The 20974-nt window shown below is 44.1% G+C and overlaps 2 protein-coding genes across 7 annotated transcripts in view; one reads left to right on the top strand and one right to left on the bottom strand.

The window, feature by feature from the left end:
* Positions 1-7662, bottom strand: part of LOC105458389 (reversion-inducing cysteine-rich protein with Kazal motifs) — a 17024-nt gene extending 9362 nt beyond the window's left edge. The window contains exon 1 of the mRNA XM_011703655.1: positions 7575-7662. Within this exon, the coding sequence (XP_011701957.1) occupies positions 7575-7662 (88 nt within the window). The remainder of the gene's footprint in view (positions 1-7574) is intronic.
* Positions 7663-8022: 360 nt separating this feature from the next.
* Positions 8023-20710, top strand: LOC105458390 (zinc finger with UFM1-specific peptidase domain protein-like). Of its 6 annotated transcripts, none has more exons than XM_011703658.1 (9): positions 8023-8099; positions 14703-14942; positions 16661-16950; positions 17040-17343; positions 17461-17894; positions 17986-18382; positions 18453-18580; positions 18666-18889; positions 18983-20710. In XM_011703658.1, exons 2-9 carry the CDS (start codon positions 14737-14739, stop codon positions 19025-19027), a joined length of 2028 nt encoding a protein of 675 aa, XP_011701960.1. In that variant the 5' UTR covers positions 8023-8099; positions 14703-14736; the 3' UTR covers positions 19028-20710. The 6 variants fall into 6 exon arrangements, with proteins under 6 accessions (XP_011701960.1, XP_011701962.1, XP_011701964.1 ...); XM_011703660.1 differs by lacking the exon at positions 8023-8099 and adding an exon at positions 8184-8244; XM_011703656.1 differs by lacking the exon at positions 8023-8099 and adding an exon at positions 12379-12579.
* The last annotated feature ends 264 nt before the right edge of the window (positions 20711-20974 follow it).

The following is a 20974-nucleotide window of genomic DNA, read 5'->3' as shown; positions in this document are numbered from 1 at the left end:
TTCTTTCTTCCCCCTACCCCTCCTCTCTCTCTCTCTCTCTCTCTCTCTCTCTCTCTCTCTCTCGTTTATCGCCCCGACTTCGACCGCACTCGGGAATTTTATTTCACTCTTTCTTTCTCTCTCTTTTTTTTTATTTTTTACTCATTACGCATTCAAGTGCATTTGCAATCACCTCACCATCGTAAAAACCCGCGCGGGTCGTTTTAAGACGGGCCTTTAATCGAATCCTTGCCACAAAGGGCCTTGGCGTTTCCACGCGAAATTCGCGGCGACAAGTGCGTTGCCGCCTTTAAACGCGGCGTTTTGTGGCTCCTGTTGCGGACGACACAAAAATAGCCGGGCGTCGTTCGCGGCCATCCGGCGTTTACACCGATCTAAACTGCGGGGCCCCCTTCACTTTATCCCACCCGTTGCGTGCTACCCGAGAAGCCTCGAAATGTTCGTGACTTTGACGGGAAACATCGGATCGACGAAGGCAATTCAAATCGTGCGACCTACGAACGCACATCACAGAACGTTTTATTTTCCAGAGAATTTATATCGAGAAAAAGAAATTGAGGGTAGCAAGAAAGTATTTCGTAGAAAGACGGAGGTAGAGAGGTGCAATTATATAATTTACGATGATGTAGTAATAATAGGTTCTTATATGAGAAGAATCGGCGACGACACGGCGATGATTATGCCGAGAAGTGACAAACAGCGCTTAATAAAGTGGACCGTTTAATTTGACTGATACAAAAGATTCCGCGGTGCGGGACCGCGTGGCATTTTAAACGCCATTAATGCGCTTGATGAAGCGAGGCATGTCTCGGGCAGTCCGTCGTCTCTCCGACATTAGCATAACAAAATAGGAAACGCAGTCGCGACAGATATAATACTCGCGAATCCTTCCGAGAACGATTGCGCGCGTTCATCTCACGTGCCCGTTTCGTGGATTACACGTTGCGCGATCATAATGCCGTGCCTTGTAGGGGACGTGTTGTAAATTTAATTCGACGTTTTCTCTCGCGGCTTTGTTTCTCGCTTTTCTTCTCTTTGTTTTTTTTTTTTTCAAACGCCACGTCGAGCGCGCCTAATGCACACTCGCGTCGATGTCCCGTGCCAATAATGACAGATTTCATCTGCAGTAAATCCGTCTGCGCGCCGTAATCCGCAAACGGCGCGTCTAAATTTATATACGCGGTGTATATGTGATTTTGCATAGCAGCTCCTAAGCTGGTTTTTAACGGGAATCGACGTCGAAAAAACATTGTTATTCGTGTATTAATCGCGTTGGAAAGTACAACAATAAAGACCGCCCAACATGGACCACCTCATCGATCGCCCGCCTAATTAAGTCAGGATCGCGGTTGATGTCAATAATCTGCATAATATGCATCGCGATACCTATGCAATATAAATCATTTACGTATCAATATATCGCTTGTGTATCCCGCATGTGTGTCCGATCGCATATCCTGTCCACTCGGGCGATCGGTATGTCGGGCCACGCGTGCCGAGACAATAAGCGTGTCTTCACGCGCGTAATTTACGGCGAATCGGCGTTCCTCCGCGCTACCGCCGCGAATCCTTCTCGGAACGAGACGAGCGCGTTTCTTCAACGAATTTAAACGAGCGGCCCGAGGTGACGTCGATCGGCGGGAATGTGTCGTGCAACATTCGTTCCCTCGGAACGCAGGCTGTCCGGCACCAAATGTATACACGACCCCGCGACTCTGTCGTTGCGTACACGACCCGCCGCATAACTGCATTCGCAGCTGCGTCTTTCAACTGCGACATCATCGGCGTTACTGCTCTTGTAAAAAGAAAAAGAAAAACTCACGCAATTCTCCCTGTCACACTATCCTATCAGCGAATTACGATTTATGCGCACGTTGACTCCAGAAAGTCAGAAAAGGCTCTTCGCGAAAAAATTGCAATGACGCACCGATAAAATTTTTCTCCTCAACGCCATCATAAAGATCGAGACAAACAGAATTAAGACGAGACCAAAAGGAATTTATTCCCACGGAACGAAATGCTTGATCTTCGCAAGATAAATTAATTCACAGCAGAGACCAAATAGGATAAAAATATTCTTCGAATAAAAGACACGTTCCGTCCATCTGTCGATCTGACACTCATTAATCGTGCCATAATCAATTCTCCGTTGCGAATCCTATACCTACCTTTCACAATTCGTCGACCATTATCGGCGATTACGAACGCGCCGCGTCGTTATCCGCAAATATAGGTGCGATAATCCTCTCGCGAGGGCATAATTAGATGCTGCCGGCCAGGCCAACGATGCGCGCACGTATAGCCGGAGAGAAATTGTACTATACATAATTAATACAGTCATCAAACTCGCGCCGCGAGCGATCCCGGTGCGTTTTACGGCGCGGAGAAGAGAGAACGAGAAGGAGGAAATCGACAAGGGATCGGCCGGGAGCGGGACACGCAGGGGAGAGGAGGGAATCGAGATACGTGTCTCTCGGCATGTTTTTATCCGGCGTGAAGCTGTCACGCAGTTTTATGTGTTTATTTATCTCTCCTCTCGTGCAGTATACACCATGCAGCGGGCATATATCGACGGAGGAGTACATATAAGTAATCTTCATGGCGGAGAGTTCTTTCGGAGGCTTCTGGCAGTCCCTCTCTCTTTTAACCCCTTCGTTTATTCTCTCTGTCTCTGTCTCTCGAGATCTGCTGCCGCTTGCTTTTTTTGTCTCTCCCCGGCGAAAAAGTTTGCGACAACCGGTCCTCCTCGGGGAACACCATCGGGTGTCGCCGTACCGAATCCACAAAAAGTTTCTCGGTATCTCCCTAATTATGACTTACGTCTCTCACTCTCTTACAGCGAGAGCGCGTGATCTGTTTTTTGAAAGTGATAGCAATTGTAACCACCAATTAATTGACTCTCTCTAATTCGTATCGCCAAATTGTACTTGTATATATTTCGAGGGCTGAAAATGATGTGAAATAATATTGTACAAATAATATTTTATTATATTAACACGAATTAATTATATTACAATATGTGACTTTTAGAGTCATCTTCGTCTGCGCTTCATTTACATAATAGTGAGCAATATCTTTTTTTTTTTTTTTACGTCACTTTACTGCAAGCGTAATTTCATCAATCTATAAATCTTAACGTTTTCTTCCTCATGGTTTTGTGAGACACTACTGCGAGAAGGGAAAAATCGAAGGAAGTTCTCCATACGCTCGAAGAAAACATTTACATGCACCGCCTCCTGTTGCGTTCGCTTCGTCATGCGTCCCCGACTGCCTCGCTTCTTCCTTTCTCGACTTTATCTCCATATTTACATCACCGTTTTACGGATGATCATTATTATATAGCTCATCATTATATTTATTATTTTCTGTTACGTGAGCGGAATGAGACATCGATGGTGTTCAGCGCTTTCTGCATTTTATTGTTGGACTCGTCGGAAGATAGGAGTCCGCTCATAAAAAAAAAACTGATCGAAGAGAAGGAAATGAGAAAAAAAACTCTTGCGAGAGATTTAAGAAATTTCAATTGCAGCGCACGTGCGGTATTAACACATGTCTCCGAAATTTCTGAACGTTTACCTGCGATTTTTTGAATTGGTGCGTGCTACCGATTTAATTGTCGGTTGTCAAGCGTGATTTACAACCGATGTAAAGATTACCGGTTCAGTAAGCGGGTGACGACGTACGAAATCTTGAAACTTATGAAACTGCTGCTAAGACAGTATTTTTAACGCCACGCGCGTTAAAATAAGAAATTGAAATTGAAATTGAAATCGGAAATTGAAATAAATAATTTTCAGATCTCTCTATACCATACATAATTACGAGACAGAAATTTCTCGTGTAAGACGTTAGCATCCCCGCAACAATAAAATTTCATAGTTCTATTCAGAGTTTCCGTTTCATTTTGAAGAGACGAAGAATTCTCTATAGTTTACAACAAGACTTTTGCTTAATAACAATTTATAATTTAAATTTAAGAAATGGAATGCTAACTTTTATCAAAATTGTTAAGTAAAATTCTTGTTATTAAATTATATATTAAACTGTGTTATTAAACTCTTTGTCTCTTAAAAATAAAGCGGGAACTCTAATCAGAACTATGGAATTTTAATGTTGGGGTGTTAACTTCACGCACGCAGAAATTTCTATAATTTATTCGCAATAAAAAAGAAATAACAGTAATTCTGTTTCACGCGTGTAAACGTGCAATTAATATTCGCAATATTAATGATCGTGGACCAGTTTCAGGAAATTAATATGTATTTTCTAAAATGAAGGTTCTCTCACTCCAGCTTTTGAAAGTATAATGGCTCATTGAGCGCCATTAGTCGCGGAACTCCCCCAAGACCAGTTGGTGTTAGAATTACTTGGAAAACGTATAAGCCGACGCATAATAATGCATTGACGGCTCCACGAGGGCGTATCGGAGGCGGCGAGATGAGCGGATGTTAATGGTTAATTAAGAGTATCGATCTCGATCGCGCGGCGATCGGGAGAGTGCGACTGTGGGTGCGTGTACGTGCTTGTACGTTATGCATATTACGGGCTTGCGTAAGTCGCCGCTCCAATTTCCAGCCGCGGCGAAAGACGCACACGCCGCGCGAAATTACACGCTCGACGCTCGTCGGGCGGCAGCGGCGGCGGCGGCGCGCGATTTTTTACACGCCTAGAAACCGGGCGTGTCAAATTTACACCCGGGAATCATTATGATCAACACTGGACATTAAAAGGTGCGGATTACGTATGTATATATACGCGCGACAAACTGCCAATTATCCCGTCGCCTCTTACGCGGTCCCTGCAAAACGGTCACCGGCATGCCTCTACGCCCCCGTGGCTGATCAATTCCGAATGGACATCATTACGATCGCGAGCGGCCCGTTTAACGCTCCTCGCGATCTCCCGTTGCGATTAAATCGGTAAAAAACTCGCGTGCGATGGCTGTTTCCCCGTCCAATAATTCGCGTAATTATTTGTATGAACGCGCGAAAATTGTACTCACACGATAATAACGTGAACAACCGCTGGATTATGGTAGGTATATATACATCAGCGAGAACAAAAAGACACAAAGATAATCAAATGTGAAATTTTATTGACAACATAGATCAAAATTGCTAGTCTACTCGACGTTCAATTTGTTTTCCTCCAATGCGGCGGAGGTGTCGTGCCCGTATATCATTAGGATCGAATAATTACGTAACGCCACCGGGACTTTATAATCATTCACGCGCGTGCTGTGTAGCTATAAATCAAGCGGCAAATTTTGTAATACGCGCGTGCCAGCGCGGATTACGTACATTTTCCAGCCATGTAAATAAATCGCTTCTGCGTGCCTGCGTCCGTCAAAACCGACGCGTAACGTGTTAATCATTTGCGACACATGGATGCAATTCGCGTTCTGTGTAAATCGCGCTCTCGCGTCGGTGATGTCTATTACGTCGCTGTTTACACCCGGTATCGCGCTCGATGCGAAACGGGAAGAACTGTGAATGATGAATGGGAGATCTATCGCTGTTGATTTATGAGAACGACCCAATAATGCTGCAATATTTTCATAGAACACCGCATACACATACACATGTGCACACTAAGCTTTTAATTACAATTCATTTAAAATTAAATTACAATAAATCATGAGAATGTTAAAATAAAATTCCAGTAAATGGAACAGAGAACTAGTTTCTGTCTTCTATTTACGTATTTGATATTTGGACGCATCAGATCTTTGACTTTATAGAACTTCTATAATGCAGATATTTTTTTTCTCACATTAGAGACACTAGTCCACGAATCCCGTTGTTCTCCGCGTTGTGTATCGATAAGTGCGATTGAACGAGCAACGAGCGAGCGAGAGAATGTGATCGTGATGCACGTTATCACCTTTGGCTCTCGTATGTGGATATATACTTATGCTGCCAATGCCTCCGCTTAAATGCGTATGTTTCTCTCTTTTCTCTTATTGTACGTACGCGCAAATACGCCTCCGAGAGCCGGGCTGAAGGTAGAGAGGGACCGTTAGCGACACCTTGTTCACAAATACACGCGCACGTACGTGCACCGTGTAAATTTCAGGAAAGATTAAAGGGACCAGAGAGACGTAGAAATGGAAAGAGAGAAAGAGAGAGAGAGAAAATGCGCCGTCGTGGAAAAACAGGGCGCTTCATCTCGATAAAAAAAATTCCCAACGGGGACCCACGATTGCGCTCGATTTACGATTATCGAGGACAAAATGCGAAAACGCGCGTACAATGTCGTTAACGTTCACGTTATCTCGCGCTAGCTCGCATATATTTGCCGGCGATGATTGCGACATAGGCCGATCGTGCGGCGAGCGCGAGAGCGTTCCTTTTTTCTTAATTTTAAATATTCCGAGTTCTGAGATCCTTTTAATCTCGATATCAAAGGAATTCCGCAAGATATCTTTCCTGTGTGTACAAACGAGTCTCAATTACTCTCGCAATTCTCAATATTCATCTCGTTCAAGATGAATAAAAACATACGTAACGTAGCCGCGATACAAATCAGAAGGCCCATCTCGATTTTCCAATCTTGCGAGGGGAAGAAAAATTAAATCGCGTTTTAAGTGTCGACTGAAAGAATTCGGGGTGACTGTGTCGCGCGGAAGGAAGCGAAACTTTTTGCCGCGCGACGATCCGTGAGAACTCGAAGTTCTCGGCTCGAATCGCGATAAAAAAGCCCTTTCCCAACTCCCGCGTCTCTCCCGCTCGTTCTCCGGGCCATCACGGGGAGGAGTTTTGAACGACGAGCGAGGCGAGACATTAAAAATCGCCATGCGGGTGGCGGGGTGCGCAGGCACGAAAAAAATCAGCGCGACGGTAGGGATCGCAGGAGAGATCGGAGGGGCGGCGGAGGCTCGTGCGCACATGTGGCGGGAAGTTGTCGTTGATATCTTCTTGTGTGCCGTCCGATGACGAACACTCTCGCGAGAAATGGGTTCAATGAATCTGTCCCGAGGCTCGTATTTTTGCGCGCCGCGCAGAAGCGCCATCGGGCGCGATATCGTGCCACGCCGGCCGATCTTAAAAATAATCGCGGTTCATCTGGCGATGTGATAACGCATCGCCATGCTAAAATTGTGGCTCTCATAATCTTTCCATTCTTTGAAAAAAAAAAAGTTATTACGACTAATACTTATGGTGAGATTTATCGATTTTAGCGCCAACATCGATAATTTTACGCTACTTTCAACAATCGCTTTCTCAAATAAAAAAAATTATTATAATTTCTATCAGCAAATTCTCCAATCAAAATTTCCGGTTGTATATAATTTGTCACACGAGAAATGATAGAATGCACATATTCACTGTTGAAAGCAGAATTGTAATTAATTAATTGAATTAAAATTAGGAAATTTATTGCTTCGCAGAGAAAACAAATTGTTATTAGATTGTAATTTATTTATTCAATCATCTCTCGATTTTTTTAAAATTTAAACTCAACCTGCAGTCATTTATACCACAAAAATAAATTCATCATTCTTTCAGTCTATCCTGATTCATCTATCTCTTTATAAGTAAATCCCGCGCAGAAGAAAGGCAAAAATTGTTTACCTTGCGCAGCATCGAGGAAGGGATTCCCGGCGACCGGCGCGAGGATCGTCGCGACCGCTGTTATCATCAGTATCATCAAGCGACGCATTTTGGATGCGTGCATCTGTGCGAAGCACCCTTCACTCTTGAATCTCTGCGTAACGACGCGCGCGTTCACCTCATCTCACCACCGTACGCACGCGTGTTTCACCATAGAGGAAGGGAGGAAGAAAAAGGAAGATAAAGAAAACACGCGAAGAGAAAGAAAGAGGGAAGAAAAGGAAAGAGAAGAAGATATCAGGCAGTCTCGCGGAAATGCGGAGGAGTCACATGTCGGAACGAGACGCGCGTGGCACTCGCACGGGACCGAGGTGTGCACTCGAACGCAGCTCACGAGCGACTGAGCTTTTCGTGGCGTGGCACTTACGAGCCGCACGAGTTGAGCTTTTTACTGTGAGTGAGTGGGTGAGAGGAAGAAACGAGGAGTAGAGAGACTGCCGTGGCTCACCCGTGTGCCGGAGGGGGACCCGGGACGAGACGAAGAAGGTAAGAGAACGAGCGAGCGCGAGAGAGGGACGGCGCGAGAGGAATTGCGTGTGTGGGTGGGAAAAGACGCGTGGCGCGTACGGCTGTCATGCAGTGCAACCCGCTATTGTGACATCTTCGACCGTATACCCACACGGTGCCCGCTGTAAATTTTTCTTTCTTTCTTTCTTTCTTTCCGGTCTCTTCCCATCGTCCCTTATAACCGCGCGGCGAGTTCTCGTGATGAGTTCTTTGTTACGCGCGCAAGTAGCGAAATCCGGTGATGTGAGAAAGAGAAAGAGAGAGAGAGAGAGTGAGTGAGAGAGAAAAGATAGAGAAAGAGAGCGCATAATGGACGATAAACGATTGTATATTCGTTCCTCGGCTGCAGTATCTTCTCGAGTACTTATCCGTCTCGAGCCAAGAGCACGCAGGTCAGACGAAAATCGGTCCGCGCCCATAAATCTAATGCCGCGCGCCCCATTTGCCTTCGAGTGGCTTCGAGTGGCACCGCATTCCGAGAAGGAGGAAAACCGATAACCCGCGGGACGGTAACTTCCGCTGATAACGCCGCGATACGACGCGAAGTAAATCTCCGTCATATATTTCCGATACGCTCGATACTTCGCATGCCTCGGCGACGTGACGTCCCGTACAAATAATCCTCTCTCGACGAGTCGAACAATTCGTTCCGAACACGCTACAAGCACAGATACTTTGGCGAGATAAGATTAGACCCGGCATTACTCACGCGACCGTATCTACGACTAGGATTCTTAATCTGTTAAAAAGATCCACGGTTTTTACATGCAGCGAACGGCTCAATTAAATGTCGCCGTCCGAGATTCTGTCAAACTGCATAGCCTGCATTTTTCTACGCCTCGTGATTTATCACGTGGTCAGAGATCGAACCGCGCGGAGTATCATCTATTTTTTATCGATATCTCGCCGGCCAACGGGCGTCCGAAGATACCGCTCGCTGTCGTCTCCGGATATTTGATTGACTGATCGGAGCGGAGGCTCTCGGAAAGCGCGCCCGTAATTTATTAATTTATTCCGCCGATAAATCGCCTTCAATCCGCACGTGGGCAGCGGAACGACCGGTCCCCGATATCTCTCTCTTCTTCGCTCCCCTTTTAATCTCTCCTTTTCTCTTTCTTTCCCCTTTATATTCTGTTCTTTTAAGAGGAGAGAGAGAGAGAGAGAGAGGGAGAGGCCGTTATTCTACTGCCGATATAAATAACGGCAGCGCGGTATGTCATTTGCGTGTGTTGCACAATTGGCGAGTGTTATGCAAAAATGTGTTAACCCACTAATTTTAAGTAAATGAAGTCTAAAATACACAGTTTTATTCCGCTGATCCAGCTACGAGTACCACCATTTCTCTAATTTTGCCGATTAACATATCTTTAGCGTATACATATAGCACTCTGTCCGTCCGACTCTCGTAAGAAAACAAGGACTTTTTTTCACAGCGAGATTTACACTCGTACCGAATGTTCTTGGGTTCCGGGATCGATACTCCAACACATTTTTCTCGCCGTCCGTCATCCTTCTGGGGAGTCCAAGACGGCAATATAAATGCAGTCTCAAGTCTGTTCTCGACACCCGGCGGGTCACGTAAAGCAAACCGAGCGACCGGTTACGCGATCGAGGCTTACCCAAGACACGTCCGCTATGTTAATCGCGTATGATCGTATAAATATTCAAACGTTCGCTGGACCGCGCAGCTCGGGACGGACCTCCGACGTGCTACCGGTGGACTGCCTTATCTGAGTGTCCACGTAACTACCTGTCGCGCATAGGTAATTAACAATGAGGAACGACACACAAATCAGTTGTCTCGCTCGCGGCGATCGGCGATTGGTACGCGTAAGAATGTAGTCCTCCGGCGATATATGTCCACTCTCTCGAAACTGAACGATTAAATTAGCCGTTTCACGGCTCAATCGTCAACCTGAAAATTGCCTGCCGGTGATTTGTTACCCGAAATTACGGGATTTAATGACGGCTCTCGAAAATCAATCGACAAGATACTTGCTCTGTTTCCGGTGATCGCTCGAATGCCTGGTTTCATCGAAATTCCGTCGATCTTCCGTTTATCGTTTGAAAGAGACGTTTCGAGGAAAGATGCGAGGATGCATCTCAATTATTCGACGAGATTCGAGAGAGCGCGTCTTACCAAAAATCCGTTTGCGAATGCCAATTCCGAGGAAACCAGTTTTGCCGATCGCCGAACGAAGAACGCGCCGGAATCGGAGTCGCCGTGAATGCATATACCGGTTCAACCTCATCGAACGAAGTACCATAAGGATCCTTATTCCGTGCGGGAGGATGCAGCTAATTTGTGAGGCGAGACCATGATATTAAGTAGCCTCTCCTTCGCAATTCCAACGCCAGTGAGATGTTCGCACATACTGTAGTGCGGTTTCATTTCCTCTCCATTTCTGTGTTTTCTAATCTCTTTCTTAATTTTGCGCGAAATAGCGGAAAATTTTATTAATTAGTCTTATTAATTAATTGTGTATGAAACAATTAATCAAAAAAATTATTAATATATTAATTAAAGAAATAATTTTTAGACATTAATATCGGTCTAGATTTGTTCTTAATATTTAATAGAATGAAATTTTACTAAAATATTTTTTATTTTCTCGTTGCATCTCGTTGCATTTAGCTTGTTCCCATTTATTCTCTTTAAACAAACATCCTCGCGATGACGTTCTTTGTATCGAAGCGATCTGATACCAGGAACACAGCCCGGCAACGCGGAGACTTCGCCGGACTCGATTTAACTCGCTCAAGTACTCGGAATGGTTATTAATTATCTTCGTGCAGACGCGTCGGCTAATTGGACGGCGTCGTATGCATCTAGCGGGCGAGACGAGCGAGACGTGAATTTTGATTCGTCCCGGATCAACGCGAGAATGTTATTGTCACCGATTGTAATTTTTTTCTTTTTTGTTCGCAAACTAAATAATAAAGTCCATTACTAAAGAGACCGCGAGAGAAAAATATTTCATTGGAATAAAAAAGTTACTTTCGAGAGATATGCAGAACAGAACGTTAAATCTACGTAAAAATATAAAAAGCTAAAGAACATTGTTAAAAATATGATGTGCACAATGCATTATCCAAATGTATTGTAATATATTTATTATATTCCAAGATCACAATATTATTCAGAATTGTCGCAGCATAAAAATTATACATTCGATTTGACAGAAAATTGGATTCGGATAAATTCCCCTCGGTTCACTCTGGATCATATATTTTTTACGGAAAAACAAGTGTGTGCACGGCTGACCAGAGGGAGACAAGAGGTAAACGGTTCGTTGAACGTTGGTACCTTGCGGTCCGTCGTCGACTGCATGTCGATGAGGCGGTGCCGCGACCGGGCACCTCGTCCGTTGCACCGTGAGAAATCGAATTCCCTGCGCGCGAATGTGTCGCGGTGTCGCGTGCGGAATTCCGATGCACCGAGACGCACCCCGGTCGCGCCCGTTTTTTTTTTCGCGCGCGAAGTCGCGCCTCGGACACCCGCCCTCCGCGGACTTCGCCGCGGAGGATAATGGCGACGCGCCAACCATCCGTTCGACGTGGCACCGTAATGCGACGCGATACAGGCACCATCCATTCTGCTATTTAAATAATGTCGGGCTTCGCCGCCGCGCGGCCCTCTTCTTACGCGCCGACTTGTCATTACGAGAAGTTCGAGCGTGGAAAGACAATACCGCGAGGACGATCAGAGGAATTGGAACGCTCGGCAATGAGCGCGCCGTTCTCGGTATCGGAGATCGCGCGCGTGGTCCCGTTATAATTTGTCTTAATTTCTTAATTTAGAAAGTACACAGTAAAAAATTTTTTCTCAAAATCTTGCAAAGTTTTATACGACACTTATTATTATAAACAGAATATTAAAACAAATTGATATTTGAAATTTGGATCAACCTACTTAAATTTGATCCGAATTTACTAATTTCAAAATCAAATTTGCTATTAGTTATATATTGTAACATATTGTATCTCTTTACACGTCCCTCGTTTATTTCTAACAATATGCGTGTGAAGAAATATAACAAGAAATGTAATTTTATATCGTAAATATTGTAAAATAAGAATTATACGATCAATAGCTTCGCCGGTACCGCGTGTCGGGTTTCTCACAGGTCACCCTCGTGCGGGACCAAATCAGCCGTCAGCCGTTACCGACGGCGTACTCCACAGGGGTGCCGAGCGGCGCTGAGAGCGTCGTCGGGGGTGGCGTCGGAGCGGGTCGCGCGACCAGCAGCGGGTGGCAGGTACCCCTTGCGCGAGAGGAAGTGAGTCGTAAAATCGTTCGTACGCGCACAGACCGACGGACGGAACTGCCTGCGGTGCTGTCATATGGAGCCGAGCGACGGGGCGGCGCGTTAGGCGAAACGGCGGTCCCGCTTCTCGCGGGACGAGCGCGCGGGGCTACCACGAGAAGAGCGCGAATGATCGATCCGACAGCAGTTCGGTGAGTGTGCGGAACGAGTGTGCAAAGTAGTCGCGGAAGAGCGCCGCGAGGAAGGAAGGACGAACGGGCGCCCGGCCACGCGCGGAGAAGGCGGAAACGGATCGGCTTCCGAGTGCACGCGTACTCGTCGGCGCAAGGGACCCAAAAATGGGTCAACCCAACCCAACGGCGGCCGTTTTCTCGCGCGAGTCACACGGTGGCCTAGTTTCACCGGGGGCGAGCAAATAAAAAGAGTCGCGACGCCCCCTCCTCTCGCCCTTCATCCGCCACCGCTGCCGTCGTCGCTGCCGCTGCCGCCGCCGCCGCCGCGAGACGGCGGCGACGTTACATGCGTCTTGTAGACGTTGCCGTCGACGACGACGCCGCTGATCGCGAGAATCGGTCTTCCATCTGTCGCGGAGAACGAGTTATGGACTGCCTCAGACCTCCTGCTGGCCTTCGGTTGGCGAGAGTCCATCGATTGACTCGCCGCACCGACGTCGCGATACGGCATTAGACGCGGTTGATAGCCGTGTGCCGCTGCGGGGGTGAAATCACCGAGGTGAGAGAAGCCCTTAGGTGCACCGTTTGATTCAAGTGAACGGATGATAGTGCTTCGGGAAGGAATGCGTTCTCTGGCGGATGCAACCCGACCGTCGATTATCCCAAGTCAATTACATTGCAGTGAGCGCGATTAATTAGAGTCAATCACAGCACCGTATAGATAGATCAGATCTCTGCTGCGATTATTCCGACGCGTTTCGATCCATATCAATTGCCGCGTTTAAAATACCATAAGAGGAAATAATCCTTTCGAGAAAGAATCTAGAAATATTTAATTGCGATTCACCATGTAATTATTATGTTATCAGCGTATCAAACTTTATTTCGCGATCGTTGAAAAGAATGTTCCCCGTTCGATCGCGCACCTGACGGAAAAGGGAAACGTAAGGAAAATCGAGCGACGTCGCTGCGCTGAAATTTCCCAAGTGTTCGTTCGTATATAACCACCGTAGACCATTTTAGAAGATCAAGAAGAGTCCGTTGGACCGAGTGCTTTTACTGATGGTACTTCGGGAGCTAGATTCTATCGATAGTGTCAAATATATAGTGCGAGCTCAGCCTCAATATTCGATTCAATTAAATTAAATTTGATCTTCGATATCCGATATTTCATTCTGAAATACGTAAAAGAAAACTCGATTGATCAGGTTTTTTTTATTAACTAAAGAACTAACTTAAATTAACATAATAATTAATTAATTAACGTCGATCTCGCACGGAGTCGGAAGACACGAATTGTCCGGAAGTTGCAAGTTAGTTCGTCGCAAAATATTCTGAGGCGATATCCGATTATCGGAATAAACTAATCGAAATCGCGCGCATAATGTCAAATTATCTGTCGTAAACTGTCGGCGCGTGCTACCCACCGTGTCGTAAGTGCATCTAAAAATCACGACTCACGACCTCACCCTCGTTACGTTATCCTGCTCGTCGTTCGATCGTGGCGAAAGCGTTTCTCAATCCGGAAGAGTTTTTTATCTATAACTTCTTCTTCGCTCTTCTGAAAAAGAATGGGATAAGTAGATAAAATCAAGAGAGGGATAAAGAAAAGTACGAATAAACAGAAAAGTACGACAACAGAATTCTTATTTTATTGTTACATAATTATTTTTTATTTATTTATTACGCATATTGATAACATAAAGGTTAATTATTTACATCAGTTTGTATTTTACAAATATGTAATATAAATTATATGAGAATATTTTATAAATGTATATAAATTAATTATTATTTTGACTGTGTGCGATGTGTGATACGTGCGTTTTAGGTGCGCGCGGCATGAAATTTAAATTATTATTTTCGGTTTCCATCAAATAGTTTGGTTTCCATCAAATATAATTAACGGAGGGTTTCCGGTGTAAATAAATGGTATTTACGTAACGCGATTGCGTTATCCGATCCGTCGTTACCATCCCCCTCCATTATTTACCCCGGAAACGTCGAATTAATCCAAGTTACTCGCGTCGTCGCGGGTAAACGCGTGCGATTAATCGGTGCTAAATTTACGACCGGCTGTACCGGCGCCGTAAATCCTCAGCGCTACCCTTAATGACGTTCGACTGAATCTTCTGGCGAAGGATCCACAAGGTCGCTACCTCGGACACCGTGAAAATGGCGTCCAGCAAACCGCCGGAGATGAACTACACGTGCGAGATCTGCGGCCTGGAGGGCTTCAACGACGAGGAGATGCGGTCGCACATGGTGCAGTACCATCTCCAGGGCGCCGCCAACTGCCCGTTCTGCGATCTGGGCGAGATCTCGCCCACGGAGATGCTGGTCCACGTCAACAGCGCCCACCTGGACTACCTGACTCCGAGGTACGTTTGATAGAATTGATAGAATATAGCACTGTTCTTTCTAATTACGTTTCTTGCTGCATCTTTTTTGAGAATGAAAATATAAATTCCTTTCAACTCGTGTTATTACATTTATAAATATTATTTAATATCATTATAAAAGAAAGTAGGATAAAATCGAGTAGAGTCATTAAACTTACTCAACTTTATTTTCACGTAGAGTATCTATTTACGTGATTATATTAAAAATTATACAATATATAAAATTACTGTTAAAAAATGAATGCGCTGAAAATAGACAGAATTTTTTCTTGTGCGAATTAAACTTTTATAACTTCTTCCGCTTTCCGTTCTGTAATGCATGCTTGTTACAAAAATAGGTGATCGCGGCATTCAATCTCCTAGCAAGTTTTACTCCATTTTCCTCTAATAGATAAAAATGATAATAAAACAATTTAATTATAATGCATATAATATATATATATATATATATATATATATATATATATGTAATTCTTTTTAACTATATATACTTTTTACAGTGGATCGAAATATTCTGACTTATATCTATCGAATTTTTGAAAAAATAAATTCCTTTTAATGTGCATTATAATTAAATTGTTTTATTATTATCATTTTTATTTATTAGAGGAAAATGGAGAAAAACTTGCTAGGAGATTGAATGCCGCGATCACCTATTTTTGTAACAAGCATGCATTACAAAACGGAAAGCGGAAAAAGTTATAAAAGTTTAATTTGCACAAGAAATTAAAATTCTGTCTATTTTCAACGCATTCATTTCTTAACAGTAATTTTATATATTGTATAATTTTTATAATATATATATATAATATATAAATATATATATATTTAGCCAATTAATCCTATTGAGCGTAAATCTCGACTGGAAATTTCTATGTTTAGTCCAGGATCAGATTTATTCGCGTATATCATGATCTTATAATCGTGACATCTTCGATCAGCATAAAATCGCATTTATGACAATTACTTGAATTATGCGTAATTTTAAACACACACGCATATTTCTACTGATTGTGAGAGAAATCAGTCCCGAAATAAACGAAAGATCTCATAATCAATAATTTCTGCAACATTTCATGATGTTTCTAATTATACGATTTACGACGATTATTATTTATTGATTTTATCATTATGTATTTATTGAGTGTGATATATTTTAAACTGTATATATTTACTGGCAATTTACCGACGTGCCACCGCCGGTAGCTGGCATTCACTTTCCCGCCAACACAAGTCATGTGACTCGACTAGTTTAAAGTACCTGTCATCATATGACCACATTAGATACATTGGTTATGTCAACGGCGGCATTAACATCAACAAAACTCATTAGCTCGCGTAAATACATGAGAAGGCACTGTCGTTTCTTGGTATATGTATGTGCTTGTACGGATCTAAAAGGATTGTAGAATTCCTCTCGACGGGAACAATACGCGCAAGTGTCAGCGAAAGCTGGGTCGGATTTAGTCATGTGGCAAAGGGCGAGGAAGCGACGGCGCGTCGAGGAATCCAAGAGGAATTTGTTGACTGAAATGTAATACGTGCTTTGTAGTACGGATGCAGTACTCATTGTCAGACAACGCGTGCACGTGTGGCATTCGTATCTGTGCGCGCTCGTGCATAAATATATTGTCTGTGGCATGCTCTACTGCTCCAGTGAACAGAGATTGGCGCTAACGTCTGTTGTATGTTTACAGCACCCCGGAGAATGATATGATGGCGTTTATCGACGATGACTCGCTGATGGACGAGCACAACAGACGCGACGAGTGCCGGGCGCTCTCGCCGTCCATGTCCCTGCGACCACCTCATCTGCAGAACGGCTGGGGCAGCTCTCTGGGGCAGCGCATCAAACAGCAGCAACAGCAACAACAACAGCTGCTGCAACAGCAACAGCAGCAGCTGTCGTCGAGGAAGCCGGTCCAAGTGGCGAGTTCCAACGTGAATAACAATAACAACAATAACAACAGTAACAATGCCAATGCCGGTAACGGATACACATTGTTCAGACTGTACTTGACGAGATGATACTAAGAACGCAAAATGTGAATGAGCATGTGGCTTCCTCTTGTTTAGTGTTAGAAGGTACAGCGGGTCAGGGTTCACCGCTACGTTCAGGCCTAAATCTGCAACTGCGCTCGCACGCTTCCCCGAAACTTCCAGTGCAGGAGTGCCCAATGTGCCCCTACAGTTCCGACAGTCCGCTGAGGCTGGAAGAGCATATCAATCGCCAACACTTTGATCTCACCTCGCCGTCTTTCCCGCCGGAATCACCACCGTCGCGGGACGGAGTCTTCAACTGCCCCCTTTGTGTTACGTCTTTTCCGAATTCTTCTGATCTTGAGTTACATGTCAATATCGAGCACAAAGATATACTTAGGTATGACTCGTCTATCTTTGCGATATTTAAAGTAGCGTTATGACTTGCGAGATAATCAGTGAATCAATAGTGAACAACTATGATAAATGTTTAATAATGATTTATTTTTGTTGTTAGCCCCGCAAACGGAACAAGCTCACAATCCGATACGGCTACTATCGGTAGTAGCGACTCAACGCCTGCCTGTCCAGTATGTCTTAGTACATTATTTAAGAATAATGACGACCTAATGGCACACATCGAAGAACACTTCAACAAGAAGAGCACGCCGTCACCCGTGACGCCGGACGTGTCGACCGACCGTATGCTAGCGAAGGACATGGAGAGGAGAGAAAAGGAAGTGAGGAAACTGCGCGAGCAGCGTGAATTCGAGATGCTGAGAGCGCAGTACGGTATGGACAATCAGGGTAACTTCAGAGAGCAGAGTGTCACCAATATGCAGCGGGCTGTGTATGCGGGCGAAATGACGGTGGCCGATTTCTTCGAGAGACAAATCGAGCTCAGAGTCGCCGAGAGTAGCGGTATCGACGACGGCAGTTCTTGTACACGTGGTATGTTCGACTTAACAATTGTCATCCGTGCACGAAGAGAGTCTAGCCTTTGTCCAAGACTATTAGCAGCATATTATTTCTTCTCTTGCAGGGCTGGTCCCGAAAGTACGAGCCATTAGTCAGGCTTGCAGTAACGTAGTGAATACCTGGATGTGTTCCACTGTGGACCATTACGCATCGACTTACGGCGATAAGGGCTGGGGCTGCGGTTACAGAAACATGCAGATGCTAATCTCGTCTCTCTTGCAGCACACAGGATACAACGATCTAGTTTACAAAGCGTGGAGCTCCGGAGCCGGCAGCTCCACGGAGAATCCCCTGCGCAGCTCCATGCCGTCGATCTCGAGGTTGCAGAAGATGATCGAGTGGGCGTGGGCGCAGGGCTTCGATATCCAGGGCGCGGAGCAGCTCGGCGGTAAACTCGTTAACACTAGGAAGTGGATCGGCGCCACGGAGGTATTCACGCTGCTGTCTAGTTTGAGGATAAAGTAAGTTCCATGAACGCAACTGGTCGCCAAGTCATACGACACACATTTTTCTCTCCCTGACTTCGTACAGATGCCAGCTGGTGGACTTCCATAGGCCTACCAGCGCGGATGGCGGCCATCCCGAGTTGTTCAACTGGGTCCTGCAATACTTTCAAAGATGCGAAGAATTCAAGCCACCTCTTTATCTTCAGCATCAAGGTAAACTCTCTTCTTTTCGCGTATATCTTTCAGAAGTTAAAGCCACAAGTTGACACACTCAATGTTTAATTGACAATAAATTTAGGGCACAGCAGAACGATCATGGGCGTGGAACAGCTGAGGGACGGCTCCATAACCATGCTGGTGCTGGATCCGAGTCATAGTCCGGCGCAAATGGCGCATTTCAACAGCACGAGTAGCGCGCCCGGCGCGATGAGGCTCGTGCGGAAGTCCACCGCGGCAATGAAGGCCAGACAGTATCAAGTTGTGGCTGTAACCGGTACTATGGATACAGAAGCGCAGTATCAGGTAATATAGGCGCCTTAAAATAGCCTCTTTATTTATTAACGGTACGCACGACGCGCCTAGTTTTTCACTTCTTGTTTTCTTTTCTTTTTTCAGCAAAGTAAAGTATTACGATCAATGCGAGTTCCTCAAGACAGGTGAGAGTTGCTGGTCCGAGAAATGATCAAGCCTTGGGCAAAGACTATAGACTACTGCCTCAAACCAATCTTATCCGATATCCTTGAAGTCACGTGACCGCGATGTCCTATGTTCTTCTACCGCTAGCAGACTTATTCCATTGTAGTATATTATATATAGTTGCAGATCGTATTATTTAACGATATATTCTTGCATCTCTCTAGCCGTTAAACGATGGACTGACTAATTCTCGAATAGTTGTGCCCGCGTGAAAGCCTGTGACGCGGTGAACAATTTTGCGGAGCTAATATTTAAATATCAAAAGATGGCTCTTCGTCGCGTCGCTATAAGCGAATAATGTAATTTTTTCCCCAACAGGAGAAAGTCCTTGATATCTTAAATAAAAATTTGTCGTACTACGTGCGCGTGAATTTCTGCGAAGAGAATTATCAGATCGTGATGGGGGCGAAAGGCCCCTTCCTCGCGCCCCCGCGGGAAGATAATGTTAAATCGACCGTCATCTCTTGTCCAAAATGTTCTGCTCAATTTTCGTCGCACTGAACAGGCTGTGCTAACCCTTAGTCAACCAATCGTCTTGTACCGATTTGGTTGCACCATCGAAAAAGCCGTGGCAGAGCTTGGGAAACGAGACTTTTTCGTAGCTGTGATGCTGTTATCAATACGACGCTAATCACTTACATTCTAACGGACGCACTCTTGGAAACGCTCCAGAATCAACGCGGTGTTCCCAGCACTTGTCTCGTTCTACATCCTACAATCTGTGACAAAGATTTCCATCAAAGCGTTGTCGACTTTTAGTCAATATAAAAAGTGCCGAGAGCCGTACGGTGTTATAACCTTACGACAAGTTTTATATAACAATACGAAAGAGATATTCTTTGACGCATTTTGACTTGCTAAAACGCTTCTATGAAAGAATCTGGAGTGTCTGCAAAAGTGACCAAAAAAATCGCATTTTCATAAATTATATATATTATATACTATATATATATATATATAAATATACATATACACACAGACACCACACAACATATATATACACATCTGCACACTCTTCGTTATATCGTACTTCACTTGCCCACACATAAAGTACAACTACTTTCATATTATAAATACTCTATTTAATTATCCTATCGACTCTAGGCTACTTATGTCATAGTTCGTAAGTCCAACGCAATGCTGTGAATGAGAAGATAGATGAAAAAAAGTCCATTTACTTGTTATTTATATTATACACTTGACAATTTTATGTGAACTAGTAAATTCTTATTATTACTCTTATCATATTTCATAAATTGTACTGATATATCTAAGATCTATTTATTATAGTTAAAAATATATTTGCGACCATTCTATGAGGACGCGATGCCTCGCGGCAAACGTCGCGCCGTTGTTTTATATAGCTTCGATATTTATGATGCACCAGTCAAATATGTAAGTTTGTCTTTCAGCCCAGTAGGACCACATCGCAATAACGTTATTGACTGGCTGTAAAAATTGTCAAAAAAGAAACCGATAAATTATAATTATTATAGTACTGGAGATTTCGCCATGTATCGATTTAAGAATCTGTTCATTATTTGGAGTGTTCAGGGAAACCAAGCTGTGGAATTGTTATGCAAGAGTAAAACCTTCGCATTAGCCACACATCAAATTCAAAAATATATGCTTTGTTAGAATTCCCAATTTGGCTTCGCTCCTTACTCTCTATCCTATTTCAATTTTATTCCAATGAAAGCAAAAAAAGAAGACTGGAAATGATTGACTTACAATTAGCGGAAATTTAAATAAATCAACATAAATCTCAATAATCTCAAAGCTATCTGCTTCTTTAATAAATTAGCAACTTTATAATTTTACTAATAAATTCATAAGAGAATATATAATTAATTTTGTTATTGCTCCACAACTATCACTATTTTCTTTTGTAACGTACTTGTGTTTGAAATT

This window comes from Wasmannia auropunctata, unplaced genomic scaffold (genome assembly GCF_000956235.1).
Source record: "Wasmannia auropunctata unplaced genomic scaffold, wasmannia.A_1.0 LD334538.1, whole genome shotgun sequence".
Taxonomy (NCBI): Eukaryota; Metazoa; Arthropoda; class Insecta; order Hymenoptera; family Formicidae; genus Wasmannia; species Wasmannia auropunctata.
The sequence above is the reverse complement of the archived record's forward strand: the minus strand, read 5'-3'. Positions and strand labels throughout refer to the sequence as shown.

Excerpts from the sequence above, each read along its gene's own strand:
- LOC105458390 (XM_011703656.1), top strand. The coding sequence starts at position 12,557 with ATGATCGATCCGACAGCAGTTCG. Across the intron at positions 16,951-17,039 it reads CAGTAACAATGCCAATGCCG|TGTTAGAAGGTACAGCGGGT; the intron begins GTAACGGATACA and ends CCTCTTGTTTAG. Across the intron at positions 18,383-18,452 it reads CTGTCTAGTTTGAGGATAAA|ATGCCAGCTGGTGGACTTCC; the intron begins GTAAGTTCCATG and ends GACTTCGTACAG.